Source organism: Cyprinodon tularosa, unplaced genomic scaffold (assembly GCF_016077235.1).
Source record: "Cyprinodon tularosa strain WSP-4 unplaced genomic scaffold, ASM1607723v1 ctg970, whole genome shotgun sequence".
Classification (NCBI taxonomy): Eukaryota; Metazoa; Chordata; class Actinopteri; order Cyprinodontiformes; family Cyprinodontidae; genus Cyprinodon; species Cyprinodon tularosa.
Window position 1 is genome coordinate 157,079 of NW_024039752.1, and position 20,802 is coordinate 177,880.

The 20,802-nt window shown below is 39.9% G+C and overlaps 1 protein-coding gene across 1 annotated transcript; it reads right to left on the minus strand.

Moving 5' to 3' along the window:
* Positions 1-12,000: 12,000 nt before the first annotated feature.
* Positions 12,001-14,812, minus strand: LOC119776964. The gene is made up of 5 exons (XM_038275633.1): positions 14,724-14,812; positions 14,515-14,625; positions 13,531-13,801; positions 13,438-13,456; positions 12,001-12,187 (listed from the first exon to the last, which is right to left on the minus strand). Exons 1-5 carry the CDS (start codon positions 14,810-14,812, stop codon positions 12,003-12,005), a joined length of 675 nt encoding a protein of 224 aa, XP_038131561.1. The 3' UTR covers positions 12,001-12,002.
* Between the last annotated feature and the right edge of the window lie 5,990 nt (positions 14,813-20,802).

Here is a 20,802-nt window from a genome sequence, read left to right on the forward strand (position 1 = left end):
GGACACAGAAACATATGTGCTTGCTTTGCACACTGCACAAGGCCTCCCATTTGTCTCGACCCGGTCTGAAAGCGGGGAAACTCTTTTGTAAATCGTCGGTAAACATACATTTGCGCTTTTGCATGTTGTTGGCGTACTGACAGCCACGCAATCTATATTCTGATTAAGAACAGGGCTGCCCGCACTGGCGCGGCTCAGGGATTACGTCACACGCGTCGTGCACAGTGCCCTAGCGCCTGTAAATTCAATGTTCCAATTAAGGTAATTTAAAAAATCAGGACATTTCTTCACTTTCTAAAAAAAACCCGGGACGCCCGGGACAGGACGTGAAATACGGATATGTCCCGGGAAATACGGACGTTTGGTCACCCTAATTAGCCGTAGCTTTAGGCTAGGCTGCTATTAGCCGTAGCTTTAGGCTAGGCTGCTTTTAGCTTAGCAGGCAGTAATCAAACATATATTTACCGCTAGCTTCTCTTCTTTGAGTTAATCTCTCCCGCACAGTTGTTCGACTGCAGAGTCGCCATCGCGTCCAAGAGGAGTTGAAGGCGAGCTGAACAGGATAAGTCGTCCAGCCATGGATCACGTACCAGCAAAATCCAAACAAAGGAACTGGAGATAAAGTTCTTCTGAGTATAGCTCCTCCAATCACATACGAGGTCATTGTTATACGGAAGGACTCGCGAGAACAGCTGCGTCATCATGTTTTTTTTTTGTTTTTGTTTTTTCTTTTGCTTTATTGGCAATTCCATGTAACAATACAGAGTAATTCAAACATCAAACAAAGATACACAGCAGTTGGTGACATTATAACTTTAAAAAAATGAGACATAGAATGTAAAAAATAAATAAAAATAAAACAAGGGAAACAAACATATAAATAAATAAACAAATAAATAAAATAAACATAAAATAATAATAGCTAGGGGTTTACATTGAGTTTATGGTCATTTAACTTTTTGTAGCTTCCTGTCCTAAACAGTCTTTAAGGAAACATATTAGAAGATGCAATATTGTATATGTGAGAGAGGAGTTGCTGTAAAACAATGGTTTACCACAGATTTAAAACTAGTAATAGCATAAAGAAATATGAAAATTCTAAAACAGTCTTTAGACTTTTTATCAGCAATTACTGTGGGTAGCACAACTTGTGTTACAGAAAATAGCAGGCTTTGGAGATATGTTCTGGAGAGGCTGCTGACTTTTTCTGAGTGAAACCCTGTCAGAGCTCTCCTTAGATATCAGCCCAGTTACAGTTTGCCCTGCAAAAATAATCTGCTCTCTTGAAAATCTCAAACTCTTGCCACATTTCAGGCATCGAACATAAACATTTTTTAGTGAAGAATCAACAACTAGTTTTACCCAATCATGAAATGTAATTAAATATATTGGATATTTTTAACTTTTTTAACAAATAAAAAACTGAAGAGTGGGGTGTGCAAAAGGAATCGGCCCCTTTCACTTTCAGTGCAGCAAACTCTCCCCAGAAGTTCAGTGAGGATCTCTGAATGATCCAATGTCCACCTAAATGATACTAAATAGAATCCACCTGTGTGTAATCAGGTCTCCCGATAAATGCACCTGCTCTGTGATCGCCTCAGAGGTCTGTTTAAAGTGCAGAGAGCATCATGAAGAACAAGGAACACATCAGACAGGTCCGAGAAACTGTTGTGGAGAAGTTTAAAGCTGGATTTGGAAACAAAAAGATTTCCCAAGCTTTAAAAATCTCAAGGAGCACTGTGCAAGGACTGCACATTTTACCTTGCTGATTCTGATTCACATTTTACCAACTGATTCTGAGTAAAACTAATTTTATTTTTTTTTACATAACATTTGCCATTGCTAATGGCATACACAGTAATCTAGCGTACTTTAATTAAATAAATCAATTCAAGCTAAAATGTAAGAGTCTATAATTAGGTCATACTGAGCCTGATCTATTTGTACCATCTATTTGGGGGATATTTATTGCCACACTTTGGGCCACTTAATACCAATTTAGCATCAAATAAATGAGGCAGCCTACCTCAGCATTGTTGCTGACCTTATGTCCTTATGACCACAGTGTACCAATCTTCTGATGGCTACTTCCAGCAGGATAATGCACCATGTTATAAAGTGAATCATCTCAGACTCATTTCTTGAAACTTTTCCACTTAAGTAATTGTGAATTGAGCATATTGACAGACAACATTTTATGTTTTATCTTAGATGTATTTTTTTTTTTTTTTTTATAATTACTGCTCTAAATGTATTGCTCTGTCAGCTAAAGATCTGTTTTGGTCTCTATACTTTAATTAAATAAATCAATTCAAGCTAAAATGTAAGAGGCTATACTGAGCCTGATCTCTTTGTATCAGAGATTTTCTTACCTTTTAGAAAAATGTCACTTGGAGTAAAACCCCCCCTGCAACCCTGATTTGCATTTGTATAGCTCACAGCATTTTCATTTACATGTTAAAGCCTCCCCTAGAATTCCATGGGGGGGAGGCATGGGGGGAACACTGCCTAAGAAAGTCCACGTCAATTTCTGACAATTTATGGGAGTTTTCGGCGAAGCCTGCAAATTACCGTAAACTGCCGTTAACCTGAACTTCCACGACAATCTACAGTGCCACATATTGACGAAAATCCCACTTTTCATGCAGTGTGATTAAGAAATATGCACTGAGGTGTGTGGTCAACAGGACTTGGTAGTGTAATTTGAAGAAATTGGTTGAGTTTGCGTCATAGCTACGAGCCATACGGCACAATGAATGAGTGTGTGTAAGGAAGAGGCTTTTATTTTTTAGAGTCCCTTTAGTCTTATTTCAAAAGTCTATCATGGATGTGTGTCAAGGGTTGAAAACTGCGGGACTAGTTAGAGTCAGAAAAATAAAAAGAGAAAAACAATAAGTGGGAATGCATAAGCATTCCCAGTGTGAAGAAAAACTCAAAAAATCTTTAATTCCAAGACGGATAAAACAACAATATGAACGTTGGTGTTGCCTGGTTGATGGATGGCTGTTATCATGAAGATTGGACGGAAAGTTAATGTAGTACAATTTAAGGAATGTTTTAAGATTTTTTTGCTTAAGTCTAAATCAGAGGAATAATCAGTATAACTGCCAAATACAATACCTTAGTTTATATGACATAAATGAACATATGAAATCTGAGAAAATAAACTTGTATTATTTTAATATTTAAATTCAAACAATAATCAACAATTGACGCCATTTAGTTGAGTAATAAAAGAAACTTCATATAATAGGCTGAGTCCTCCAGGGAGGACTCAGAGTAGAGCCGCTGCTTCTCTATATCGAGAGGAGCCAGTTGAGGTGGCTCGCGCATCTGATTCGGATGCCTCATGGACGCCTCCTTGGTGAGGTGTTCCAGGCACGTCCCACCCTAAGGAGTCCCAGGGGGAGACCCAGGACATGGAGGAGCTGGCCCAAGTGGTTGGGGACAGGGACGTCTGGGTCTCCCTGCTGAACCTTCTGCCTGCAACCCCACCCAGATAGGGGGGGAGGGGGGGCGGTCGGACTAGCTGGCTGGCCGACTTTTGTTTTTTTTTATCTTGAAAAGAAAAGTTTCTTGGGATGAAAGTGCCACACCAGAAAAAAATAGGAGCAACACACAAGCGCATTTAAGTTTAGAGCCAGTTGGTCAGGCTCTTACAGCAGGTGACATGAAGAGATTGAAAAGTTCTCAAGACTTTCTCAACACAGGTCTTTTCTCTTCCTCTACTCATTTGGGTATGATATGTCTCCTTCTGTAGCCTCTTCACTGTCTATTCTTTTCTTTTCAGGGTTGGCATCCTGATCTAAAAGTAAAAAAAACGAAAAAAAAAAACACAAGTACATTTTTACACTGATTTGGTCAAAAAACCAACTGATTCTATTGCTGAAGTTGGAGTAGAGTAGTCTAAATGCTAATAATTTTTTTGTCGTTGTTTGTTTTTGAACGATTTACTGCCATTCATTGCACTCCAGCAATTTTTTATTTAGTAAAGTTTGTCTATAGCTGTGTGGGGTCACTGTGGGCTGTGTGGGGGTGAAGGTATGGTTAGTGCCTGGGGTGTTATGATGTTAAGATTTTAGGACCCTAAAGACATTAGAATGATTAACATTACTGTCAACAAACAAAAAGTTATTCACACTCATTTATTTTGAGGAAGTTGATGAACTGAAACATAATAATTTTACAAACTAACATTTTAAATAATCACTACTTAAATTTTTGATAAGTTTAATAAACCTGATCATTTTTAAACTAATGTTAAAACTAACAAAATTGACACTGGAAACGGAGTTGATTTTTTTCAGTTATCACCCCTAATAATATATTCATGTTATCACCATGACTCATTCAGTTTCTCAGACCTAAACATTGTCAATTCAGCCTCTTATATTTTAAGTTGACTTAAAGCTACAGTGTGTAATAATTACAGGGATATACAGTCAGAAATGTAATATATTATACATAACTATGTTATTTATCATCATCTACGAGCTCAGCCTCTTAACCTTGATATTTGCGTTGCCTTAGAATTCGTTATTTATAATTACATAGGAGCGGGTCTCGCAGCCATGGAGGCAGACATCTTTGCGCTACGACAGCGCAGAGCCAACAAACTAGCGATTGCGAGATCGCCCATTACAATAACATGCTGCGTGATGATGCTGTTACTCTCCAGTATACTTATTCAGCAACGTCCCTGACGTTTCACAGGTAATGATTCAGTAATTTTCTGTAAAATAATTTTCTGGATATATACCATATACCTCGGTTACTTCTCTCCGGCTCCTTTGGAGATCTTCAAGCCTTTCCTCCTCTGCTCTAGTCACCCCGCTGGCACCTCTCCCTCGCCTGGCCCTGGCTGCACACCCACCCCGGCCTCTCTGCCCTCTTCCTCTTCCTCGCCTTGTAACCCCCGTGCCACAAACAAGACTTGGGACTTTGTAAACAGGGAATATATATTCTTCCAGCGAACACAATCTCGCTGTTAAACTAATGACTACAATTACTTCGTCCGTTTATATCACCATGCAAAGCAGCCCACCAAAACGTCACAACGATGTAGAAAAAATAACGGGTATATTTATTATCTTAAGTCTACATGAAATCTATACCCTACACAGACTAATGAAATACTATCTGTAAAATTATCTATGTAAACAAACCTCATCACTTGAGAAGGTAGGTGATGCGGACGTCATGGAAGACATTTTGTCCTGTAACGCTCGCCGTACTGTTGGGGGGGAGAAGCGGTGGGGGGGAGATGTTCATGTTGCTGCCGTCTGCAGTCTGGACGTTAGATGTCGCTGAAAATTAAACACTGTAGCTTTAACTGTATTTAAACACATTTTATTGCCTGTACATGTTAGCTATTTTTCTCAAAATCAAATCTATTTTATTTGCAAGATTCAATTACAATTTTACTGCAGATTCCATTTATTTATGAATTCCATTAGAATTCAGAACAATGTCCCCAGCAATGGGGTTAATACAGAAAATAAAATAAATAACAACCACATTTTCAATAAAAATGCTGAATAAATTTGATTTATTCAGCAAATAAAACTGTAAAAGATCTTTTATTTCCCAGTGACTTCAAGGCAGACCAAAGCATTTCTGTACGAAACTCTGGGACCTCAAGCCAAACACTGAAATGATCAAGTCAAAAACAATTACAAATCTGCAGGTCTGTTTAAAGCTGCCTTCTTAAACATCGGCTTCTCTGTATCCACAAAAAACAAAAAATTGGCCAACATAATAGGCCGAACCAAAAAATAATAGGCCAACAATAATAGGCCAGCATAAATAAAAAAGCAAAAACAAAAAACAAAGACAAAATGGTTGCTTGAGTATCACCCCGCTGGTAGTAACAACAACATATTTTAAGCAGACTGCTTACTCATCCATCATCAGATCATTTTTAAGGCTAAGCAGTCTCGGAGGTAACCGCTTCAGGTCATCCAAACCCATTACAACTTTCTGAATAAAATTGAATGTATATGTCAATTTCTTTGGATACTGTAGATGTAGTGCATAAATCAAGCCAAAAAGCAAAATGAATGTCTCTGTTAACTGTGCTATAGTATATCACATACCACAATCTCTCCCTCAAGAACTATAGAATGTATTGCAGGACCAAACTTCACAAGGGAGACTGTATCATTCGAGACAGTGAGAACAGCTACAGTTGTATCCGAGAGGTCTGGCAGGTCAATGTCTTCTGCCTAAAGAACATGACAGTAATTAGTTAATGAGTAGAGCAGTCAATGAAAAACACTACATGTGTATTTAATATGAAATACCAGTGAATGAAAAGTTTAGGTAAAATTCCCAAATATGACATTCTTGGAGAATTACTGTAGTACAGTATGATTTAATAGCTTTTCTGGTGGCTAGGAAGAGGGTTGTTGTCTTTTGGCAGTAACAGAGGGTTAAATAGAAAAAAATATATAGAGAGAGAACACAAACTAAGAAAAAGAGTAAAAGAGTACACACAGTTGAATCATAAACTTACATTCCAGGTCTTAAAAAATCCAGCAGCATCTTCACGCAGGAAGATGGGAAGTGCCTGAAGAGCAATTGTGCGTCTGCTGTTAACATCGACGTCTTCCTAGAAGACAGAAGGATTGTGGGTAATGGGAAGACAGAATTGCAGAATAAGCAGAATATTAATCATATGCATATATTAAATAATACTATAGTACAAATTGTCATGAGGTAGGAAATGTTACATACAAGGAGATCATAGGTCCTGAAGATGTTTCTTAGCAGTTCAGAAGTTTTGCCAGTGCGGGCCGCTTTCTCACGGTACATCGTCATTAGCCGTGGCATGTACTTATCAAATGCAGAATAAAATGTACTCTTTAAATTTAGATTTGTTATTCGATGGAATTCTGCACAAATCTGAAAATGCAAAATGAAAATTGGTCACAATGACATTAAGTTATATATTGCTGCAGCATGGCATCACTACCCATAGGTCAAATTATGCTAAAATCGTTGCACTTCCTCACAACTGGGTGTGTTTGTTAGACCACTTCCTGAGGGATGGCTACACTGCTAAATATTATTGGCTGTAGAGCATGTCCGATTTTGATGACGGAAAATGCTACAGGTATCTTTAGTGAGGATAAGTCTGTTTCTTTAAAGCAACATTAAAGCACTTTTATTTGTTTATCCAGCACCTACTTTGCAAATAACAATGTCCACAGATAGGGTAGCGTATGTTGCATGATTTTATGAAAGTATGATGTATTGCGACATTGAAGCAAATAATCAAATTAGTAGTTTCTTACGTCTGATGAGTGCCACTTGTCATGATGGATCAAAGGAGCAAGCCCATATGCAGAACACACACGGAGGAGGCAGGGAAAAAGTTCAAATGTTTATTAAAAGTTCTGAACATGAGATCATAAACAAGTTCTGAGACTGGTTCACTGAAGTCTTGACTGGGACCGGAGACTGTTGGTTAGCAGAGTTCATGAGAAGCTAAGCGTCTAGCTTCAGGCTTAGCATGGCAGACCTTGATCTGAGCTTCCAGCTCACTGCAGAGAACAACAGGGAATATCCACATAGGATTCTTCAGGCTGAACTTCCAGCTCATTGCAGAGAACAACAGGGAATATCCACATAGGATTCTTCAGGCTGAGCTTCCAGCTCATTGCAGAGAACAACAGGGAATATCCACATAGAATTCTTCAGGCTGAGCTTCCAGCTCATTGCAGAGAACAACAGGGAATATCCACATAGGATTCTTCAGGCTGAGCTTCCAGCTCATTGCAGAGAACAACAGGGAATATCCACATAGGATTCTTCAGGCTGATTCCACATATGAATCTTCAGGTAAACTCCAGATAGAAGTCTTCAGGTTAAATCCACATAGGAATCTTCAGGTTGGCTCACCAGGGCAGATTAGCAGGTTAGGCTCACCTAGAGCTTCAGGCTAGAGACTGGTTTCCTGTGAGGCAGCTCTCCCAGAGCTTCAGGCCAGAGACAGGTTTCCAGTGAGGCTGCTCATCCAGAGCTTCAGACTAGCGACAGGTTTCCAAACTAAGATCAACACTGCGGCGTGGAAGCAAGGTCTGGCAGGAGCTTATAAAGGGGAGGTCTCCTAATGAGTAGATGAATAACAGGTGTGCTGGAAGATTCCAGCTCCAGAAGACCAACGGCGCACTCTGCTGGAGACAGAGGGTAATCTCCAGATCCCAACAGTAACTCCAGCCCTAAGAGAAAATAACAAGAGACAGAAGAGGATCCTTGGCGCCCTCTGGTGGGCAAGCCTGAGGATCCCAACACCACTAAGATATTCTCATTAGACAGCAGTAGCCAAACTTAGATATTGTATTTTCATGGCCTAATTTACCAGACAGGATGTTTACATATATCTGTTTTAAGGCTTATTTGCACAGATAAGATTTTTTAGGTATGGAGGAACAGCTCTCCCATATATAAAAATAAATACATAAATAAATACATGCTCAATAAATAGATAAGCATTCAATTAATTACCCCCCAAAATACAATGAATAAATATGTCGGTAGAAATTAAATGTTACAGTGAGACATAAATGAATATATATCTCTTAATTAGCTTCTTTATATTTTCACCTTTTTTGTAAACAGTTTCATTTGTTACTTGAATCGACTGTTTAATTGAGGTCTGAAGAAGTTTTCTCTAAGGGAGACCCTAAAGAAATAAGATGCCTTTTGTAGGGTTTTGTTTTCCCTAGAGATGTCCATTGAATGCAAACTCATAGCCATGTCTCGATGTGTAGAACACTACACAGTACCTTTAATTTGGTTCTAATAACAGCAGATTGTTTATTTTTTTTGTCTACTAGTAAATACTTTAGTTATTTTTATTATGCTGATCATAAAACAATTTTTACACTGTGTTATATCATTGGCTGATCTTTAATAAATGTTTAACCAGTGTGTCAGACTCATTTTGAATTGATATTAGGTTGGTACAATGTTAAGTAGCTTCTGATGTAGTTAAGCTACTGTTAACACATTAGTGTAACTTAGCTTGCTATAATTCTTTAGGTGGTAGCTTTTGTGTAGTGAAGCTTAATTTATTGTTGAGTAACTGATAGCTTAGCTCACTACACTGGACAAGTAGCTTGCCCAACACTGCCTATCAGAATCAGACATTGACAGTGATCATGCTAAGCTAGGCTATTGTCGGCAAGTCTGGATACAACTTGGCTTCCTATCATAGGCTCAACTTATGAAATATTGCTTCGGCATCTGGATGGCTAGTAGGCTTAACACCAGAATCAGTTGATAAAAGATATTTGGTAGTGCTAAAACCATACGGTTTGTCTGTCCTGTTTTCCACTAAAGTAGCGCAAAAGGCTAGCTGGCTCACAGCTGAGACAACGAACTTTAGTTAACTCGCAAAATCATCTCCCGCAAAAGGTCTCTCTCTCATAGCTTACGCTTTAGCTAAGGTCTGCCCGCTGGAAGACGATAAACAAATAAATAAACAAAGTAGCCTACAAGCACGTTCTTACCTTTTGTGCAGAGTCAGAGGCTACGGTTTGCAGCCTGATGTTGTTGATGATCTCCTAAATGTTGTTGCCTGCCTACATCCAGGTGCACAGCAGTCCTTGCAAACAACTAGTCGTACAATGTCAAATTGTAACAGATTACATTCACCACAATCGATCATCCACCATTCATTTGGGATATCCGATTTTTTGTATTTTTTTTTATATTGGTTTGTGTTAGGTTAATTGCCATGTTGATATGAACCTATCCAATGAACTGGCACGTCATTAATACGTCAGACGTAAATTCGATCCACTCTTGAAAGGAATGAGTTTGGGGGTCAGTTCTACTCATATACTAAGAGTTAATCTTGTCAAAATAATAACTGGGTAACCAGTTGAGTGAACTTAAAACATTTGTGGTGCCTGAACAATATGGCAGCTTTGAGTACAGCTCTGCAATTGTATTGAGTTTATAGCACTGTTGGGGAATACAGTGTGATATAAGAAAACCTTTTATTAAGAGAGCTGTGATCAGAAAATAAAATCTTCTTCACTTGTATTTAACTAGAACAATATTGCAGGTCTTCATCCAAACAGAATGTAGAGATCCTTGGAAGGTGGAACAGAAACAGCCTTTTCTAACCTTCCGTTTGGTCTGGTCACACACTTACAGAAATATTCAAACAAACAGCTGGGAGGAGTTAAATGATACTTTACCAAAACACTTTCCAGACGGTTTGGAACAAAGAGAGGGTTGTTGAATAACCTTGAATCTAAAGGAATTTGACATCTAATACTGATAAACAGCTTCTCATGTGTCAGTAAGATAAGCTTTAGCGGGTATGCAGCCTGAGTGAACATTTCTGGGCAATATAGAAAAGAAAAAGAGCTCACTTTTAGGTTCTTAAATGGAGGAAGAAGAGAAATAAATGGGAAAATAATTTCCCCCACAACAAGGTCAAAAGACAACGTGACAAAAAGGAGCAGGATGATGATAAGCGCCTTTTTAGGTGCTCATTTATTCACTTAGATGGATTGTCAGTAGCTAAAGGCTTCAGCTTCACCTCTAAATCCAGGATTCCTCACTCTGTGCTTTATTATCCTCCACAGTGCAGCTGCAGCATTGAACTGGTTTGTTTCACAGTGTTTCTGTCATGGTCCTGGCACTGGTGGCTTGATTGCTTATTCCACCCACCTGTTTAGCTCTGCCTGTTCTCATCATTTCTTATCCCTTCCACCTGGTTCCAGCCCCTATATACGGTTTGGTTTCAAGCTTCCAGTGCCAGATTATTCTAGCTGTTCTAGTGAGAGTAACTCTAGCGTTGGAACTACTTTTCTGATTATTCTGTTTGGTGACCTGTTTCTGTCTTGTGGATCCCGAGTTTTGCTTCGCCCCTGTCTGCTCATCTAGTCTGATCGGCTCTGGACTTTGTATTGGATGCTACTGGCTTACCGAACCTGGACTGTTTTCCTGACCACGGCTTGGACTCCCTCATCGGTACCTCATCGGCTCTCAGATCTCCTGGTAAACGAACTTGGTTCTGTTTCGACTTTGGCTTGGATCTCCCTTTCTGGCAACACCTGCTCCTCTGCGCCATTTGGCTTCAGCGCCGCTCTCCTCACTGCGCTTCGGGGGCCGCTCCCGCCTGCGGCGGAGGACCTTTCCCCTTCACGGATTCCTCCTCTCCTTCTGTGATCGGACTGAACTTTGAACCAGGTCAGTGACTTTAGCTCTTAACTGCCACCAGCCATCCATTCTCAGTCACTGACCTGAGTTTCTGTTTCCACAGAGGATCCGTGAAGTCCGCCCCTGCTGACGCGCCGTTTTCACGCTGCTTACTAAATAAAGTCTGTTAAACTCTTCCAGCTCTGTCTGTCTGAATATTGGATCCAAGGTTTAGAGCCCATGACATTTTCTAACTGTGGAATGAGGAACCTGTAAAGTCTTTTAAGTTAATTTATTCCCAGCTTTGACCCGCCTACGAAATCTTTGCTGATTTTTTACCAAACATAAAAAATGCAATCAATTGTTTTTTTGATTTTTTTTTTATATCGTTCCTCCAGGGAATCACAGCTCCAGGCTAGGAATCACATTACATCCACACATCCTTTCCACAAAGGGTAATTTTTGTCTCAGTTTTAAGCGTTTAATATGGCGTTACATTTATGTCATAACCAACGCGAGCAAAATAAACATACTCGCATGTATGTTAGACTACTTCTGCGCATGGTTTATCTACCGCCGTGCGAGAAACTGCTGCTTCAACAGGAGAAAATCTCTCTCCGCGGAGACAACTGTAAGCCTCCTCCTGATTGGGCCTTGCAGACACAATCTCACAGGAAGTAGTGTCAGGAAGCATTTGACTGACAGCTCGTCAGTTAAGACGACGGCTCGAGGTGGGACAGTGACGCAGCGCTTGCCCAATCAGGAGGAGGCTTACAGTTGTCTCCGCCCAACCTGTCAAAATCACTTTTCCTCCGCGCGAGGAGAAAATCTGTAAACTGTATTTACTGGAAGATCTGAATACAGCGACAGAATATGTCTCGACCATAGGAGTCAGAAGGGGCTGTGGGATCCACAATGGCTTGAAGCTCTATCATTTCATGGTCATTTAGAGGAGAGGGGAATTCCGGAACAACCAGTCCGGTTTGCTGATCAGTCTCAACATGGTGTAAAGCACTCTCCCAATCTACACTATATTGCCAAAAGTATTTGCTCACCTGCCTTGACTCACATATGAGCTTAAGTGACATCCCGTTCCTAATCCATAGGGTTCAATATGACGTCGGTCCACCCTTTGCAGCTAGAACAGCTTCAACTCTTCTGGGAAGGCTGTCCACAAGGTTTAGGAGTGTGTTTATGGGAATTTTTGACCATTCTTCCAGAAGCGCATTTGTGAGGTCGCACACTGATGTTGGACGAGAAGGCCTGGCTCTCAGTCTCCGCTCTAATTCATCCCAAAGGTGTTCTATCGGGTTGAGGTCAGGACTCTGTGCAGGCCAGTCAAGTTCATCCACACCAGACTCTGTCATCCATGTCTTTATGGACCTTGCTTTGTGCACTGGTGCACAGTCATGTTGGAAGAGGAAGGGGCCAGCTCCAAACTGTTCCCACAAAGTTGGGAGCATGGAATTGTCCAAAATGTCTTGGTATGCTGAAGCATTCAGAGTTCCTTTCACTGGAACTAAGGGGCCAAGCCCAGCTCCTGAAAAACAACCCCACACCATAATCCCCCCTCCACCAAACTTTACACTTGGCACAATGCAGTCAGACAAGTACCGTTCTCCTGGCAACCGCCAAACCCAGACCCGTCCATCAGATTGCCAGATGGAGAAGCGCGATTCGTCACTCCAGAGAACGCGTCTCCACTGCTCTAGAGTCCAGTGGCGGCGTGCTTTACACCACCGCATCCGACGCTTTGCATTGCACTTGGTGATGTATGGCTTGGATGCAGCTGCTCGACCATGGAAACCCATTCCATGAAGCTCTCTGCGCACTGTTCTTGAGCTAATCTGAAGGCCACATGAAGTTTGGAGGTCTGTAGTGATTGACTCTGCAGAAAGTTGGCGACCTCTTCGCACTATGCGCGTCAGCATCCGCTGACCCCGCTCCGTCAGTTTACGTGGCCTACCACTTCGTGGCTGAGTTGCTGTCGTTCCCAAACACTTCCATTTTCTTATAATACAGCTGACAGTTGACTGTGGAGTATTTAGGAGCGAGGAAATTTCACGACTGGATTTGTTGCACAGGTGGCATCCTATCACAGTTCCACGCTGGAATTCACTGAGCTCCTGAGAGCGACCCATTCTTTCACAAATGTTTGTAAAAACAGTCTGCATGCCTAGGTGCTTGAATTTATACACCTGTGGCCATGGAAGTGATTGGAACACCTGATTCCAATAATTTGGATGGGTGAGCAAATACTTTTGGCAATATAGTGTATGTTGAGGTCTGGATGTTCCTACATTAAAACAACAGATTTTTACAATTTGTAAGAAATCTTGTGTAAAAACTGAGTACCATTTCTGGACTTACATTTACATCCCCATTTGTTCTGTTGTGCAGCAGTCCTAAGTCCCACAACTGCTGGGGTGTCATGTTACCCTCTGTGCGTAGAGGGTGATTGTTCCAACCCTCGGTAAAAGTTTGGAGGTCTCTGTCAAGCCGGGGAAGGAAAACGAAGTGCACCAGGAAGATGTGCAATGTATTTGAGATGTCTAGTAGCCCATCCTCTTCCAGACTGTGCAGGACCTCATAATAGTTTTTTGTTACAGCCATCCATACATCTCGCCACAATCTCTCAATCCTGTGAAGGAGATAAGAGATAAATGATCAATCATATTAGATGTAAATAATTGTTTGGAAATTGTTATACAAATACTTTTCGAGTGGAGCTTTTTTTTCATCACACAGCAATATCCTTTTAGAGGCTAAACAGTATATGCCACTTTAGTAATTAAATTTTACATGATGCCACTATAGGCATTGCTACAACAAAATGTATCTTAAGTTTTGGTCATTTATGCGTGTTTATGTTCCGTATTAGTGTTTCTAAGGCTGAAGGCTGCCTGGATTTAGCATAGCAGTCCTGAGTTCCTCTCTTACCTATGATAGTGTTCCAACCTTTGACCCTATGAAAGGGATAGAAGCTTCATGCTCTCTTGATAAATCTGTCTGTCAACAACACATCTGGGCCCCACTGCTCTTAGGATTGCTCTCCATTGTCATCGGCCTTACAAACACACTAGATCCTATACCTCCTTTTTATGTCATCTACAACTTCAGCCTTCCTGTCCCAGAGAACAGGCCTGGATCAAGTGATCAACTAAACTTTGTTCTTAATAAACATTAAAAACATTTCCCTGGTCTCCCAATAATGTTTTTGCATGTGGGTAAAAGCCATAAACTCACCATGATGAGTGCACATCTAATTTTTATCCATAGTTAAAGTACTCTGATTACTGCATCTGTTCTTTAGAAAACATTTCAGTATATTAATTTTTGTACATGAACGTTTACCTCTGATTGTGGACACTCCTACCAGAGATGAAACTTCCTCTATCAGTTCCTTGCACAGTAAACATGAGCTGTGCAATATCTAGGTTCTCCACACCTTGATCACCTCTGACCCTAATAAATTGTAGAATAATTACGTATTTAATAATATTGCTATTACAATGCCAAATTACAGGGACTTGTTAAGTAAAGCTTCAATTTTAATCTACTACCTGGACGGCAAACCATTTTTCTCACGTGAAGACAGAAGAAACTTGAAGGCTGTCGAGGCCTTGTTGTTGTTGGCAGCTTCTAGATACATAACCTATAAAAAAGTAAAATAATTTCCAATTCAATGATTTGTAGCATTGAAACTGAAAATTTAGGATAATGAGAGTGCTTTTTGTTTTTCAGTTAAATGTACATTACCTTTCTGGAAAAGCCATCAATGCCCCCAAAGATGACTATGTTGAATCTATAAAGGAAAAGATAAAATCTTAAATAAAATGTTCTTTAAAAAATGAAATGCAGGATTTAACGATAAGCAACAAGTAAGCTGTATATTGAAATACATAACAATACTTCCATGATTAAATTCAATAATTTGTAAAGGTTTAACTGAAGGCAGTTTTTTTTTTTGTTTTAACTAATATCCAAAAGTTATGTTGGTAATTGTAACCAACCTAAATCGATGAAAATGTTTGTTTAATATATGGCCCTGGAGTAAAGAAATGTGAAAAGGGTTTCCAAAGCGCTGTACATTAAATCACTTACCTTATGAGTTTGTGGTTTGTGTCCACATGAACAAGGGAAAGTGGTGCTCTTACTAACTTCTTCTCACAACACATCCTAACTGCATTAGTCGAGAAAGAGCCCCTATGCCATCCACTCGATGCATAGATGCTTTTACCCTGCTCCATTGTATCCGGTGACCTAAAGACCGAAGTCTTCCCATTACAAGCCTGTAGCCAACATGAGGCATCTGAGCTTTGATGCTCCTCACTAGATTATCGAGCTCCTCATCTGGCATTGAGGTGTAGGAGCTCCTCACAGACATTTCAAACTCCATCAAGCGTCGGAAAATAGTACGTTCGCTCACTCCTAGTAACTGTGCAATACATGGGATTGGCAAGTGCATCTCCATCAGGTCTTGCAGCTTTTCCTGCTGAATGCAGAATTTAGGTCGTGCTTTCGCACCATGCACTACCTCCACTTCACAACATAGAGGTTCTACAGTCTCCTCTTGAAGTCTAAGTAAACTGCACAGTTGCCTTATGCCACTTAGAATCGACACTGGAATAGCAACATGCTCTGCCACTGCTTCAACTAAAATTAGTTCATGAGTGCACATGAAATGAAGATAATCCATATTCGTGTCAGGGTGGCTAAGCACATGTTGCATTTTGCTCAGCAACCTCTCCAGAATTTGACGTCTCAGCAGAGTCTGTAAGAATGATAGAAAGTAACATAATTATACTGAAGTATAATTTTGGAGAAGTAAAAACAAGTATTGATTTCAAAATGTAGGGGGAAAAAAATACATTTCTTACAAAAAGTTAAAATGTTGGATAGTTACTTCCAATTATTATTATGGTGTTATGTGTTCAGTCAGCTTTTTTATTGACGTGAACACCCAGGTATTTGAAACTCTCCACAGTTTCTATTTCCTACCCCGGAATGTTCACACAGGGGTCGTCTCCTGAAGTCGATCACCATTGTTTTTCTCAAAACAGTCCATAAAGTCCATGATGACTGACCGGTACTCCAGCTCATACACACAGCCCACAAGGTGAAGGTGTAGAGGGTGAAGAGAAATGGAGACAGGACGGTGGCCTGGAGGCCCCAGTGCTGCAGACTGCCATCTCTGACTGATAGCCTTGCAGCCACACGGCTGTCAGTCAGAGAAAATCCTGACTTTGATTTTCTTATAGAAGTCAGGAGAAAAAGATTTCTCTTTCAGGGTCAAGTCATCCACGCCTCCGAAAATTAACGATCTCACTCTTAACTACATTTACAATTTGAGGTCTGATTAAACATAATAAAATTTAAATAAATACCAATTTTAATATCATAATACAGTACTTATTATTTATTAACCTGCTAATATAGCCAACAAACCGCATAGTTAGTCCAATGAAAAGCTCCTTTGAGGTGAAAACAGCGGTGGCTTTTAGAAGACATAAGTCTCCTTTCCTTGTAATGTCCTACTTGAGCTGCGATTGGACTCCTCTTTCGGACCAATTGTCCACTCATCCAACATTTTAAAACATCCATAACTCATTGACTGGTTAAAACGTAAAGATTTGCCATTATACTAACAAAGTATTTCAAGATAATAATTTAATATGTTGGTTCTTTGCTTTTGTACATAACAAAACAATAATTGTTTAAAATTACTTACTTCAGAATTGTTTGGGTTATCCATATGTACTGAACTTTGCTGAATCGAGCAACAAACAAAACTACTGTAAATAGCAGTTTCAGCTGACGCTCTTATAAGTGGTGTAGTAGCACAGGCACACTCAGTAGGGTTAAACAAGCGCACCCTTTCCGAAGCTGTCGTTGTATTGGCTGAAAAGGTTGCTAGGCGACATTCCAACTGCAATCCGAGAGAGAGCAGAAAAAATCCGCAAGCAGAGCCTACGGGTTTGCGAGCGTATCTGAGACCCGAGCAGAATGCGGTTTGTGTGCGAAGAGAAGGAGGCAAGCGAGAGGAGAAAATATCTGTGCAAGAGGCATTAAATCTGAGAGAAGAAAGAAAGATTTGAGAGAGAAGAGAAAATATTTGAAAGAGAGCGCATGTTTTGAGTGTGAGCATTATAAGTTTTGAGTGCAAGAAGATGAAATTCTTTTCTCAAATTGAAATTATGTGCTCTTGCATTATGGCAGGATAATTCTTCCATACTAAGCACCCTTTTAAGCTGTGCTAAAGGGTAACCACTTATCTTCACAAATATACTGTTTATTTTCGACTGACACTGTCCCTATGTCAACTTAATTACCCAGGCAATAATTTGCAGTGGTGCTGAACTTGAGCACATTACAGTGAAAGTTGTGATGAACTAATTTACATGTATACAAAATTATTTTTCTAATTTTCTGCTTCCGAAATATGATGCTTACTTACTTTGAAATGACGTAGTAGATCCTGGGCTGTTCCATGTCCCATGAACTGCGATCCCAAATACCGTGACTGGACGTGAACTCCAGACCAATACCGGACATGCAGATCCAACTGTTTGGTTTTGGTGGTCTGGTTTAGGCTTTCATCAAACATTAAGACGAACGTCTCTTTGTTAGCATCCACAACGAGCTGCTCTGAAATGTACGGCGCTAATCCAAACTTGGCGATGTAGGCCGTCTTGTCGGAACAACAATGAAATGAGTGGGCAATTTCATAGTCTGGGAACATTGCACTGAACATGTCTCCAACTCCCTCATTTGACTTATATGATTGGTGTTTTGTTACCGTGTTCAAAGTCCACAGTATCTCTGCTTTAATTGTCGGCGTACCGCCGAACATCATCCGGGTATTCGGTGCTTCTACCGCTGTTGTTGATGCTGGTGATGACCATGGAGGCGTTGCAGAGACTAGGGTGGAACAAAACTGAGCTATAACGGCTGTTTCTCGGTGACTCGATTTTGTGGCTTTGTGTTTCTCACTTCGCATGTGCGACTCCACTGCCTTAAGTCCCATCGTTCCGAGCTTGAAAGACTTTTTGCACAATATACATCGTGCCTCATATATGTTCCCTGGAACTGGTTTTAGCCACGGAGAAAATTCTTGGCTAGATAGCCAATTTTCGTTAAATTTACACTTGCCCATGTTTTGTAGAGGAAAAATGAATGGCGCATCTCCCAAAGGTCCCGGCCGCAACAACGCATTTATTGGTTCCGCTATCGGGACGGAACCAATAATGGGGAGCCGTTCTGTAAACTAAAAATAATGATAATTGTCTATTTTAATGTTTTTTTTTAAATACAAAAATAAATGGTAATAAAAATAATCCTATTTATGATGTGGTAAAAAATTAAGACCCACAAAAGTCTGATTTAAGACATTTTAATACCATTTAAGGCCTTAATTTTATTTTGAAGAATTCAATGCTTTTTAAGACTTTTTAAGGACCCGCGGGAACCCTGTGTTCCAAACATTACTTCTTCTTCTTTCTTAGGGAGCTTACATCAGGTATGTTGTCCATTTCCGTGTAATCTCCGCGCAGTTTTGGTAAAGTTAACGTTGATGGGCTGGTTTGTCTGAATAGTAGCTCTGGATGATCAGTCCTTTTTTTTTGGCTAGATTGCCAGCTGAGCTTCTACAGAAGGTAAACAAATGACTGCTGGACGTTTTTTGGTCAATAACTGTCTCTTTCAAGTTATAACTTAGCAGTTCCTCCCATGTATCGTCCTTACAGAAGAATGAAGAATCAACTTACTAACCTGCTTCCAGATGCTTAGTGTTCATCTGAATCTAGTTTTCTTATATTTCCAACTGTGTTTTAAGGAGTTCTCACTGTTGACAAGCAAATATAGTCAAAATTCCTACTTTGACTAATGCCATTCATGTAATCGAGCCTTAAAAGGCAGACAGATTTACCTGATGCTGTCGCCCACAAGATATTCCATCGTGATAAACGGATGCTGAAGAATTTGACTAGGTGAAATTCTCTCAGCTGGATCCACCATTAGCATGTCTATTAGCAGCTCTGTGAAACTAGCCAGCTCTCTTTCATCCTCATTTTCTTCAGGTGGTTTTGTACACACCTAATGTGAGATCAGAAAGAAACCGTGAGAAAAAAAATCACCCTCTTTAGGGCAAAGAATTAAGACAAACATATTGTCCGCAAAAGGCCTACCTTTTTGAAGAAATCGAGGTTCTTACGTGGAGCAGAGTTTAAGTTTTCTGTTTTAATGGCCTCCTGTAAAAGCAATGAGAAAATATGTTCGAAATGCTGTGGACACAATAAAGTACAGTTACAGAACCATGATCGATAAAGTCAAGGAGAGATTAACTTGAATATCCACTGACTACCATGTTCTCCTCCATCAGTCCTGGTAAAGAGGTTTTCTGTACGCCGCCCTGAGTTTACCAGGTTGTCTGGTGGATTCCCAAAGGCGGAAACAATGTGTTTTATCTAAGAGTACAACAAAGACATGGTTCACAAAACGAACATACTAATTTTCAAGGGTAAACCCTTCACAACTGATAAAAAGTACAGTAATGTTAGTTTACTTATGCATTATAGACATATTTTATTTTTCAGGATCCCCTTCAAGGCGTAATACTAACCATATCCTTTTCATTTATGCCAGGAAACACGCCAGAACCAATAAATAGCTCCACTGCTATGCAGCCCAGGGACTAAACATCTGCAGCTGAATTAAAGGCGGCTCCCAGGAGGACCTCTCTGAAGAAATATGTTTAAAGATTATTATTCACACAGCAATTATCATTGGGCTGCTATCTTGTGGAATTCATTTTAAGAGTTCTTCCTGAGTTTCTGTTAAAACCTCATTTGGAAGTAAGATTGACCAAGTCCACTGTTAAAAAAAAATACACCACCATTGGTGTTGTTCTATCAACATTTAAATTATCTTATTTGGGAGGCTATTTACAAAGAAGATAATTTACAAGAAGATGTTTTTGTATTTACACAAGAATACCAAGAAGAGCAATATTGAATGTCTTACTAATTGTTTTTTGTTTTGTTTTTTAACCACCACATTTAATATTGATTCAAGGGTTTTGCCAGTAGCTTTCACATAAAACAGTTTTACATGTTTAGGCTAAAATTGTTCTTATTCGTTTATGTCAGACCAACCGATAGCCTTGAGTTGTTGACTGCAATATGCTTCCTACTTAAAAAAAAAAAATTCACTATAAACAATCTGTAGTTATTCCCCTTTGAATTGTATTGAATTGAACTGTAATTTGAGTAAGCCAGATAAATCAATGTAAGTAGCCCAATATTCCTCATTATTTTTCTCTTAAAGGTATGGTGGAAGATATTCTTTTTCCGGGTGGATCATCTAAATAAGTGGTCATCCTAATTGTTGTTCATTCTGGTGATATGTTTATGTTAGCCCTTCCTAAGTGCTCCTCCTAAGTCAGCTGTTTTTTTCTGTGCATGCACACTTTTATTTGAAGAGCTACAGTTTCAGCCAGTCTTTAAAGCGCGTCTTTCTCATTGCGGCTCTTTGACAATGGCTGAGGCGCGTAAAAGAAAAAGGCCTCAGAAGACCAGTTTTTTTGGAAGATTCTTTCACATGATTGTGTACACTGAAAGCACAGGTTGGGCTTCCCACTGATGC

Coding starts and splice junctions, on each gene's coding strand:
- LOC119776964 (XM_038275633.1), bottom strand. CDS start 14,812: ATGTATCTAGAAGCTGCCAACAACAACAAGGCCTCGACAGCCTTCAAG. Junction 14,626..14,723: donor AAAAATGGTTTGCCGTCCAG/GTAGTAGATTAA, acceptor ACAATTTATTAG/GGTCAGAGGTGATCAAGGTG. Junction 13,802..14,514: donor AGGAGTGTCCACAATCAGAG/GTAAACGTTCAT, acceptor TCTCCTTCACAG/GATTGAGAGATTGTGGCGAG.